This window comes from Cydia splendana, chromosome 16 (genome assembly GCF_910591565.1).
Source record: "Cydia splendana chromosome 16, ilCydSple1.2, whole genome shotgun sequence".
In the NCBI taxonomy this organism is placed as follows: domain Eukaryota; kingdom Metazoa; phylum Arthropoda; class Insecta; order Lepidoptera; family Tortricidae; genus Cydia; species Cydia splendana.
This window is the reverse complement of record NC_085975.1, coordinates 12,888,917-12,901,064: the sequence shown is the minus strand read 5'-3', so window position 1 is coordinate 12,901,064 and position 12,148 is coordinate 12,888,917. Positions and strand designations below refer to the sequence as shown.

At 39.2% G+C, this 12,148-nt stretch overlaps 1 protein-coding gene across 1 annotated transcript; it reads left to right on the top strand.

The window, feature by feature from the left end:
- The first annotated feature begins 2,212 nt into the window (after positions 1–2,212).
- LOC134798311 (uncharacterized) lies at positions 2,213–10,690 on the top strand. The gene is made up of 4 exons (XM_063770713.1): positions 2,213–2,320; positions 8,871–8,913; positions 9,490–9,546; positions 10,148–10,690. The coding sequence occupies exons 1-4, from the start codon at positions 2,228–2,230 to the stop codon at positions 10,600–10,602; spliced, it is 648 nt and encodes a 215-aa protein (XP_063626783.1). The 5' UTR covers positions 2,213–2,227; the 3' UTR covers positions 10,603–10,690.
- Positions 10,691–12,148: the final 1,458 nt, after the last annotated feature.

Sequence of the window (12,148 nt, the reverse complement as noted above, 5' to 3'; positions counted from 1 at the left end):
TTATTCTACTCAATCTGCGTTTTGTTGGTTCCCCATACAAACTTCGACCCCCCTTTTCACTCGCTTAAGGTTGATTTCTTGAATGAAAAGTACCCTTTGTCCTTCCCCGGGACTCAAACTATACCTATACCAAATTTCAACTAAGTACCCGCACCGGTGTCCCCAATCCGCATTGGGCTAGCGTGGGGACTATAGCCCAAGCCCTCTCGCGCATGAGAGGAGGCCTGTGCCCAGCAGTGGGACGTATATAGGCTGATGATGATGATGATGATGATGATGACCCGCACCGGTGCTACACCGCGCGGGCGGGACAGTCCCTATCGACAAAGTTTGTTATGCAGCAATGATCTTCGGGTTATCATCAATAAAATTATTCGTCTAACTCTGTAGCTTTATTTTCCTTCTAACAGAATTCGTAGAAACACAAGAATAAGTACCTAATTGGGCAACGAACACCTCTAGTTGCAGTATATGAGCTATATATGTAGGTAAAAAAAATTACTAAAGCCCCTCTTGCATGTGTAAGTGAAGTTTTTTTTATATATGTACTACGTCGGTGGCAAACAAGCATACGGCCCGCCTGATGGTAAGCAGTTTCCGTAGCCTATCGACGCCTGCAACTCCAGAGGTGTTACATGGGCGTTGCCAACCCTCGTCAATCCGCCGACATTTTGTGTTTTAAGGCATGAATCTAGTATTTTAACTGGATAAGGCATGATGGGTGGGGGAAATGAGCGAACGGGATAGTCTGATGTACTTATCTTTCAGTAGGAGTAGCAGCGAAAGCGCTATTATTGTTTGTCCTTGTCACAGTCTCACATTTTTTTTTATTCCCCACCTTAAATTAGTATGGGCTATGTTGGGCAACAAATAAATTCTACCAATCACAGTGTCGCATTGCCTATGTTTTGTCCCTCACGGAGGCACGCGTATACCACTTCTATAGGATCCTACCTTCTATCGTTTTAAGGTTATAACACACACACAGAATAAATAATAGTACTAAGTACAGAAGACTCACTCTCTAACAAAATGCGTTTGTTACGATCAGCACAGATATGGCCGCTAGGTGGCGACAGCGCCACGCGCGGCTTATGGCAAACCCCAAAATTGGGGCCGAACGGATGTACTTTTAGCTACCTATAGCAAAGCGACGAAATCGCGGAGTGAGACACGCCTGGTTATAGGTATAAATTGTATGGAGATGACATTTGTCACCGTGCCCATTGCCCAAGCTGTTTGAAAAATACTATAGTAAGTATGTAGTATACAATTATACATAGTACATGTATAGTATCGATTGTACAAACAAAACTACAGTCAACGATTAATGGATGACTCACGCTAGACCGGGCCAAGGCGTCCGAAATGTCATTTTCTATGACGGCTAATCGGTGATCACGTGGTGCTTTCCATAGGAAACGAAGCGCTGGAATCTCCGGCCCACCGGTCTAGCGTGAGTCATCCTTCAGGCTTGTAGGTATCTAGGTATAACCTACCCGCTTTTCTAAGATCAAGTACCGTAAAATGGGGTGAGTAGGGATTCCGTGGAGAGGTGGGGTATGAATGGGGAGAAAAGGGATGCCAGGGGGGTGAGATGGTTTTTAAATGCTACTGCTACCTAAATAATGTATTCGTATTACAAACGGAGCTATAGTGTTATTCATAAGAAAAAAAATCGATCCAACAATGTTCCAAAATCACCTTTGTATGAAATCCCATCTCACCCCCACTACGAGGTACTACGGGGTGAGGAGGGATTTTGTGTTTATCGGTAAAGTTATGAAATGGAACTACCCAAAATCATAAAAAATCTAAAATACAAACGTCCGGAACATTTACTACATATACCATTCAGTTTACATATGTAAAAATATAATGTTATAGAGGTTTGAATGTCAGTTTTCTCCCTACTCACCCCATTTTACGGTACGCCATAGTTAACACTATGGTGAACTGTGAACTTAAAGAAAACCGGACAGGCTAGGTAGGTACTTGTATTTATACCAAAAAATATTTTTGCCCGAAACTTGTAGGTAAACACTTCGCCATTTTTCCTCTTCTTTTCCTCGTTATTTCGGTCCAGTTTTCTTCGAATCGATATACTTAGAGTAATAAAGAGCATTGTATATATATGTAACATAATTACCTATATGAATATGCATCTAAACACGTCAACGAGATAACTGGATGTCATTAGAGGTCGGGCTGAGATGATCCGTTTCTGATGGTATTTAAGCCTCGGTGTAGATCAGAAATGCATAGTTTCAATCAGGATCAGATCACGCTAATACCTCCTAGCAAGATGGCGAAGTTCTTGGTGAGTCATGTTTATTTACGTGCTTGTTTATTTTTATGCAATATTTTATCCTCCTAAGGCCCACTTGCACCATCCCACTAACCCGGGGTTAAGCGGTTAAACCGTTAACCTAGTGTCAAATTGTATGGGTAACCATGGCAACTCCAGGTTTAGCCGTATAACCCCGGGTTAGTGGAATGGTGCAAGTGGGCCTAAGTCCTAAGTTCCTTTAAAAAGAACAAATTATAATGGAATAAAAGAAGGTTCTAAATTCAAAACTGCAAAAATGACACTGGGTCTTAGGAGCAAGGCCTATTGACTTCCTTGGAATGACGTGACCCTTCATAATTGTGCATGTGTGCTCCGTTCCTAGAGGAGGATTGCCAGTAATTACCATAAAAATATTTTACTACAGCAACATTGCTAGAACTGGCTTCGTCTATACGATTTCTAGGAACAAATCCAATTATTTTATCAAATATATTTTGATTTGTATTTTATGAAGTAGTTGAAGTCATATGTAAATTATTATCTATTTCAGTTTGTCTTTGTCTATGTTCATAAAATCTATGAAGGGTAGACGTGCCTCTACCCTCCATGATAAAATTAAAAAAAATCTTTGTCAATAGGCCTCTTTGATAGGCCTTGATTTGGGTCTGGCCGGTAAGAACATAGGCAAGACAAAAGTCTGTAATGTCAATGCTGTCATTAAAGTCATTTAACGTAAAAATATCAGTTTTCATATAAAACGATTTATTCACTTGAAATATATTTATTTACCTATTAATTTTAAAAATAAAAACGATTCATATGTACGAGCAACATATCTAAATGCGTCTTCGCACAGACTTAGTTAAAATTAACCCGTTGTGGTAAACCAGAAACAGCGATAATTTCAAGGTAAGAAATACATAAATATATTAATCTTTAAATAAAAATGAGCGTACTAATTGCCAAATTAAAATATAATAATTTAATCTTACTATCCCCGTAAGTCCCGCGGATGCTATATCGCGTCCGAAATTTTAATCAAAATTTATCATAGATGTAAAACCTCACATTGTTTCAGCTGGTAAATTTAGACCCGGTAGCAATTAGCGACGTTAGTAATTAGGCAGTTAGATTATATTGTTTAATTTGTGACTGTTTTGTTTTAGAGAGTGAATCAGCAGATGGCTTGAGCGTGAGATAACAATATAATCCTGGGCCGTCATATGATTTCTTGGAAAAAGCTCAAAGGGCACGTATCTGCCGCATATCCAGACTACCGGGATACCGGTGAACAAGAACGCTACGCGGAGCTGTGAAGCAGAAAATGTCCGATAACCGGATAGATGTAATAACAACTTGTAATCATTTGCCATATCAATGTATGTATTCATATGTATTGCTCCTAACATATATACAGTAATCCTAATAGGAATGAAAATATTTATATCTTAATATACTTTTTTGTTGCCTTTTATATTTGACGAATTTCTAAATATAGTACCTAATCATTACCTTTTAACGTATTTTTTAATTTTTTTGTGATATGCTAATTTAAGAGCCCATGAACGTGCACACTAGCGCCGCTGCTAAATAATCGTGATTATTTAAATTTAATGACAGGTATTTAAAAAAGGGGGCCGCTACGGACTGTATTGTGTATTTAAGTACCTTTTGAATACATCAAACTAGTTTTTATGTTACTGGATTCGTCAATCTACGCGTCCAAAGTTAAAACGGCCGTTTTTGTTTTGAGCTCATAGATCGACTAATCCAGCAACATAAAAACTAGTTTGGTGTATTCAAAAGGTACTTAAATACACAATACAGTCAGTAGTGGCCCCCTTTTTGAAATACCTGTCGCTAAATTTAAATAATCACGATTATTTAGCAGTGTGCACGTTGATGGGCTCTTAAAAACCTGACCCCAACAAAAAAGAAAAAATACAAAAAGAAATTCCCTCTCCGGGATTCGAACCCAGGACCATTAGCTTCCTGAACAGGATTACTGCCAATACCCGCTAGGCTAAACGGGTTGTCAATTCTAATTACAATGGTATCCTACCAGAGCGCTAGTAGTATAAACGAACTTTTGAAAGGGACATTTTTTTGTATGGAGTTATCGTTCTTCTCCTAGTGAGTATTATATTCTTTGCTTAGGAGGTTATAAGATGTAGGTAACTAGTCTGTCAAGGTGAGAGTCAGGATGGCGGGTGTACCCAAATAAAAATAAACAAAAAGCATACCATATTTTAGTACCTAATTTGTACTATTTGGTACCTCCTTTAAAAAAATTAGTACCTCACGGTATTTAAAGTTATTACCAAAAAACATTACACCCGCCATTCTGACAGTCAGAATGGCGGGTGTATTTTATTACGCAATGATCCCGCGATTATTGATAAATTCTATAAAAGCCAAATTTTAGTACCTTTTTAGTACTTTCATATTCAATTATAAATTGAGCCATTTTATTTGTGGTTTCCGAGTTTTACTCATTTTACACTTTACATTGCTATTACAATTTTGCAGGCGCTTCGATTTTTCACAGTATCGATTTCGTTTTTAAGAAAAAAGGCTACGCTACAACTATTGTTATTACGCCAGGATTTAGTACCTTTTACGTTTAATTTGTTACCCTTTCACGTTTAACCTGTTAATTTCAATTAACTATGAAAATTACGTCTTACAAATGGCAAGGCGCGATGTCAAAGAATTCTTCCTATGAAAAAATTCCGCGTACCGTGTACCTATACCTACTCTTAAGTATATGGTGAATTGGTGATTAATCAAATAAAGCCCGCAAATTATGTCTGTTTGTCGGTATATTAGTCCTTCTTCCTCGCGTTATCCCGGCATTTTGCCACGGCTCATGGGAGCCTGGGGTCCGCTTAACAACTAATCCCAAGAATTGACGAAGGCACTAGTTTTTACGAAAGCGACTGCCATCTGACCTTTCAACCCAGAGGGGAAACTAAGCCTTATTGGGATTAGTCCGGTTTCCTCACGATGTTTTCCTTCACCGAAAAGCAACTGGTAAATATCAATGATATTTCGTACATAAGTTCCGAAAAACTCATTGGTACGAGCCGGGGTTTGAACCCGCGACCTCCGGATTGAAAGTCGCACGCTCTTACCGCTAGGCCACCAGCGCTTCAGCGCTTGTTTGTCGGTATATTAGTGTGATGAATATACTTCTTTGTAGGATCCCGTTGATTTTGTTAAGAATACATACGATTGAAATACATACCTTTTACAGCAATATAATTTCATTTAACTATTACATGATGTTTTTCTATCGACTTGGTACAGTTTTTCTTCTGAAAGGGTCGCTGTGTCTGAGTATGAATATGGCACGGAAAGCGACCCCACAGGGAATATTACGCAAAACTCTGCGTAGGGGGCGTCACTAGCACCATCACAGGGCCTACCGCGAAACACGAACATCAAAAGTTCGGTTTCTGCTTCTCTATCACTCTTGCATATTCGATCGATAGAGAGGCAGATAACGAAGTTTCGATTTTCGCGTTTCGCGGTTAAGCCACTTGTACACAAACTGCCTTGATGTATCAATGTCTAGCCTAGTTCGGACTACATTAGTCGAGTGGCGAGTGGTGAGTATTACGTGTCTGAACACCAACAATTTAGTCGAGTAGATTAGTCAGTAAATTAATCGAGTGGATCCATTTTGTTCTATTTTTTCTGGCGAGTGAGCCTCGCCGTGGCCTCACCCCACCACTCTTACTAGGCATTTCCGTCATAGTTTTTAGGGTTCCGTAAAACGGGACCCTATCACTAAGACTCCGCTGTCCGTCCGTCCGTCCGTCCGTCGGTCTGTCACCAGGCTGTATCTCATGAACCGTGATAGCTAGGCAGTTGAAATTTTCACAGATCATGTATTTCTGTTGCCGCTATAACAACAAATACTAAAAACAGAATAAAATAAAGATTTAAGTGGGGCTCCCATACAACAAACGTGATTTTTGACCGAAGTTAAGCAACGTCGGGCGGGGTCAGTACTTGGATGGGTGACCGTTTTTATAGATAATGGTACGGAACCCTTCGTGTGCGAGTCCGACTCGCACTTGGCCGGTTTTTTAAAGAAATGTCAGTTGACGGAATTTCCCTAGGGTTTGGGGCATTTCCGTCAACCAACGATTTTTCTTGTATCGTGACGTATTACAAACATGTAGGTACGTCAAGTGAACATAAATACCACTATACCCTTAATCGAAACTAAACCTTAGTGAACTCAATTTAAGGTTAAATTTAGATTTTATTCTCAAATATATTTTTGGGACAAATCCGTCCTATTTTTAAATTGAACATTAAAAATAAGTTTAAAAATAATATCTATTTTATAATTTTAAATAATACAGCACAGATATCTTAGGTTGATCTACGAAATCTACCACGAATTTATATGAGAAATTTGACAATTCAGTAAAAATCTCGCATCACCGCAATCAAATAAAAAAAGTTTGGCAATATATGAAATAGGGAAATTCCGGCACATGACGATTTTTCCCGTTTCTTATTTGACGGATTTGTCCACTCGATAATTTTGTAAACACAAATTTTAACCATCCATAGTTTCCCATGCACCAAGAGATTATCATGTAAAATTGATAAAAAGACGGATAAACATGCATATCGAAAAATAATAAACATACTAAGGGCTGATTTAGACTGCGCGCGAACTCGCATGCGATTTTAGTTACATTGCGGACTGTTGGTTACGTCCAATACAACCGCCCGATCAAAAACCGCAGTGTGACCGAGCAATAAGCCATTATTAAGGCCTAACTTACATCGTCTCATCCCAACTTTACATAACCGAGCAGCACACTTAGCTCGATATCAAGTACGGAGCGCACCTGAACTTTAATAGCGTTTTTTTTTTCATTTACTGGCGACTGAGCGCTGTTTCTGACTACTGTTGTGATCTGTTTTTGACTACTGTTATTAAATATGCTCTCTGCTTTATCGATCAAGTCAGCAAGTGCATACTGTTGTTAGAATAGCCGCAAATGTTGTTGGACGAATTTACTCCTCTGACGGATTTGGCCACACTGACCTTAATAGTTTTTGTTTTACACATTTTTCCTTCAAAAGTATTTTTTTTTTCACTGTGAAAAAGAAATGTTTTGTAATGTTCAATTCGAGCGCTTTCAAATGATATCCCACTCGACCTAGTAACTAGACTTGTAATTTTTGCCCCCTCTTTATATTGGGCGTTTTCCATAATTATTAAAAATTCATAAATAAATAATCATTGCAAATTTCATATCGATAGCTTCAGTAGTTCTCGAGATAGCGATATTTAGCGATGTGACAGACGGACAGAGTCGCACCATGAGGGTTCCTTTTGTACCTTTTTGGTACGGAACCCTAAAAAGGACATCAACGGGATCCCACAAAGAAGTCATATACCGACAAACAGACATAATTTGCGGGTTTTATTTCATTAATCACCATAATATACTTAAGAGTAGGTATTAGGTACAGTCGCCATCAAACATATCGGAGCAGCCAAGGCGCTCACAAATATCTAAACACGCCTCTATTGTCAAGGCGTTAGAGTGCGTGTTCAGATATTGTGAACACCTCGGCCGCTCCGATATATCTGTTGGCGACTGTACACAATTACAAGCACAATGAAGAGCAGAATTTTTTCATAGGAAGAATTCTTTGACATGGCGCCTGGCCATTTGTAAGACTTAATTTTCATAGTTAATTGAACCGAACAGATTAATCGTGAAAAGGTAACAAATTAAACGTAAAAGGTACTAAATTCTGGCGTAATAACAATAGTTATAGCGTAGCGTTTTTTCTTAAAAACGAAATCGATACGGTGAAAAACTAAAGCGCCTGCAAAATTGTAATAGCAATGTAAAGTGTAAAATGAGTAAAACTCGGAAACCACAAATAAAATGGCTCAATTTATAATTGAATATGAAAGTACTAAAAAGGTACTAAAATTTGGCTTTTATAGAATTTATCAATAATCGCGGGATCATTGCGTAATAAAATACACCCGCCATTCTGACTGTCAGAATGGCGGGTGTAATGTTTTTTGGTAATTTCTTTAAATACCGTGAGGTACTAATTTTTTTGAAGGAGGTACCAAATAGTACAAATTAGGTACTAAAATATGGTATGCTTTTTGTTTATTTTTATTTGGGTACACCCGCCATCCTGACTCTCACTCTGTCAAGCCATTGCCGTCATCAGTAGAAAAAATATTATTAAAATATGTTTTTCGAAATTTAAACTAGAGGAAATCCTAAAGTGGGTTTCACTGGCCCCGTGATTGTTATGCCATTTAGGGTTCTAGCTAAATTGGACATTCCATAGCGTAATTGACAACCAATTTAGCTTGGACCCTCAATGGCTCAACAAGCGCGAAACGTGATGATACGTAAGTACCTACTTACCTACACGCATACATAAGACTCTCTGAATGGAACTTCGAGTCAAAATTACGTTCCATGCCACCCACATATATGTCGGTGAACGACCTTTAACATCTATCTATCTATCTATCTATCAAATCGTAAAATATCAATTTGTTGTTACACAGATAATCATGACGACGTTGCTGGCTGCGGCCCTAGCCTACCCTGGTAAGAATCCGACTTCAAATACACAGTACCTATATATTAACTTACCTACTTATTATATCCTACATGGTCAGTTAATTCGTTATTAAAGTTATCGCTAAACAGTCTTCCCTTCTTTTGGGATCACTTCGGTCTTGCAACTCGATTAATTTTTTTCATTTCAAAACCTGGCAACCCTTATTTATGACCAGATTTTCGCGACTCCAACCAATAAATTGCCACCATTTTGACAATATCAAGTGGTAGACAGATGAGTGCAATTATGGATCAACATATACCTGTTTGTACACGGCAACCAGGGACCAGAAAAAGATAGGCAACTATGTATGTTGTATACTTTCCATTTGAACTTAGTTCGGTCCTTTGGTTAATCAGTAAAACTGAAAAAAAAGTTATTTTTGAAACTTTAATTTAAAATAGCCATAAGACCATATTTTTTAGGCAACCCTCTTGATATACCCGTATGTTTAGGAGCATATTTTATTTGATAAAATATAAGTTTAATCCGGTAATCAGATCAGTGAAGGACGACCTTATTACGGGATCCTCTACTAAAAATGTTTTCTTTATTTGAAGCAGGTTACGGTTCCAGCGGGCGCGGTAGTCTCGGAAGTGGTGGCTTCGGCAGCAGCCAAGGTGGGTTCGGTAAGGCTTTCTCACTATATATGCTATAGACCGACCGCTTAAATGAGTCCTCGCCTGCGCGATACGGGGGTGACGGGGTAGGGCGACTAAAGGTGGCGGGAAAGGTACGGGCGGCAGGCGTACGGCGCCCGCACCTTCCACGCCATGCACCCTTAGTCGTCTTACCCCGTCGCCCCCACACCGCGCAGGCGAAGACTCATTTAAGCGGTCGGTCTATAGTCTCATTACATACAGACCTTACAGTTTTAAAGTCAATAATGTAGAGCTTTAGGATATAATTTAGATTAAGTATTATTTAAGTAACAATGTTGCTATGCGCGTACGGGTGCATGTTGTAACCTAAGATATAAATGAATAAGCCAATACATATCACTACAACTTAGCCAAAACAAACGCGTATCTAGGATCTTTTATGTATTTCTACGTATCCAGTGTCCATACGTGCATCGGCCTTTACGAACTCTTGGAGATACTTATGTATTTAGAAGTAACTTAGCTTATATTAAACCAGACGAGTTAAATCTTAAGTATCACTGTTTCAAAGTTACTTTAAACCTCTATTGTCTTTCATCACGTTTCATTATTTTAACAGGAAGTCAAGGGGGATTCGGTGGTGGTAGCCACGGAGGTGGTCTCGGTGGAGGTAGCCACGGAGGCGGTATCGGCAGCGGTAGCCAAGGAGGTTTCGGCAGCGGTAGCCAAGGAGGTTTCGGCAGCGGTAGCCAAGGAGGATTCGGCAGCGGCAGCAGCAGCTACGGTGGCCACGGAGGTCATGGCAGTCATCACCTTTCTGGGCTAGATGGTGGATACGGCCAGGGACAGGGCGGTTTCGGTGGCAGCCAGGGAGGCTTCGGTGGAAGTCAGGGAGGCGTCGGTGGAAGTCAGGGAGGTTTCGGTGGAAGTCAAGGAGGTTTTGGAAGCGGTAGCCGCGGAGGTCAAGGAGGTTTTGGAAGCGGTAGCCGCGGAAGTCAAGGAGGCTTCGGAGGAGGAAGTCAGGGCGGTATCGGTGGCAGCCACGGTAGCGGTGGATACGGACATAAATATTAATCTTTTTTTAATTGTGTATGTAAAAAATGTGAATTGTGATTATGATCGACTCCCAAACCAGTAATAAATAGTACAAAATCGAAAAAACTTTTATTGTAATTATTGTTAGTAAATACTTAACTCGATGCATGAATCTACTGAAAAAAACGAACAAGTGCGAGTCCGTCTCGCCCACCGAGGGTTCCGTACAAATAACATTTTATTATTATTTTTTACATAGTTTTCAGATTATTCCCTGTAGGTAGGTATTTAGTAAGTAGTATAAGACTATATTACTTGCCAAATTTCATAGTTCTAGGTCAACGGAAAGTACCCTATAAATAAATATAATTATTAAAAAGTTGGTCAAGCAGATCTTGTCAGTAGAAAAAGGCGCGAAATTCACATTTTCTATGAGACGATATCCCTTCGCGCCTACATTTTTCAAATTTGCCGCCTTTTTCTACTGACAAGATCTGCTTGACCAACTAAACCTATACGTTTTTTGCGGCATATACGGCTGTATCTTTTTTTTACGTTAGCTAAAGCTTTCTTTTTTCTTAGCCGCATATTCACTATAGTTCGTTTTTTTTTGCATTAGAAAAAGACTACGCGATCATGACGTGTCTTTTATATGAAAAACGCTTTTTAAAAATCAGTAACTATTACTTAAGAAAGCAAAATAATGTAAATAATTGTATATAATTCATAATTGTTACATATTTACCGTGACTATTTTTCAATAAAAAGACACGTCAAGATTAATTGTGTACCTTTGTCCTAATGCTAAAAAAACCGGACAAGTGCGAGTCGGACTCGCCCACCGAGGGTTCCGTACTTTTTAGTATTTGTTGTTATAGCGGCAACAGAAATACATCATCTGTGAAAATTTCAACTGTCTAGCTATCACGGTTCGTGAGACGGTTCGGCCTGGTGACAGACGGACGGACGGACAGCGGGTCTTAGTAATAGGGTCCCGTTTTACCCTTTGGGTACGGAACCCTAAAAACGAATAAAAAAAATATAGATTTGTAATTCCGTAAGCTGCTAGACTTGGAAACATGTTAAAAATAAACGGGTGCCTATCAGCACAGTACGAAAGTTTAACAAACTAAGTGGTAAACTCAAAGGGGTCAAAAAACGTGGATAACCCTATCCATGTGCGCTGATACTGCGATTAGAACACAGTTTTGTTTAGTCTGTTTTGTAACATAGTTACGATAACGCTGCTTTACCGCCATGCGCACGCACGTGTAAAGTTTAGTCATAGCGAAATATAGTAATAATAGAGTGCTCACTCCATATACATCAGTTTTGGTACCAAAACGACTATTATTTTCGCAGTCGACATCTAGCATCGAGTAGCGGAATTATCAGTACCGCTACTTGATACTAAAACGCTCTAGTGTCGCGACTCACGAAAATTTTATTGAACAACAATTTACAACTAATACTAAAAGCAGAAGCAGTTGGAAATAGAGTTCCGGTTAATCTGGTTATAATATTAACTGACAATTGTTGAGCATTAGATTTTTCGGTCGGTACAACATATATTGTCAAGTAGCAG

Excerpts from the sequence above, each read along its gene's own strand:
- LOC134798311 (XM_063770713.1), top strand. The coding sequence starts at position 2,228 with ATGGTATTTAAGCCTCGGTGTAGATCAGAAATGCATAGTTTCAATCAG. Across the intron at positions 2,321-8,870 it reads GCAAGATGGCGAAGTTCTTG|ATAATCATGACGACGTTGCT; the intron begins GTGAGTCATGTT and ends GTTGTTACACAG. Across the intron at positions 9,547-10,147 it reads TGGCTTCGGCAGCAGCCAAG|GAAGTCAAGGGGGATTCGGT; the intron begins GTGGGTTCGGTA and ends TTATTTTAACAG.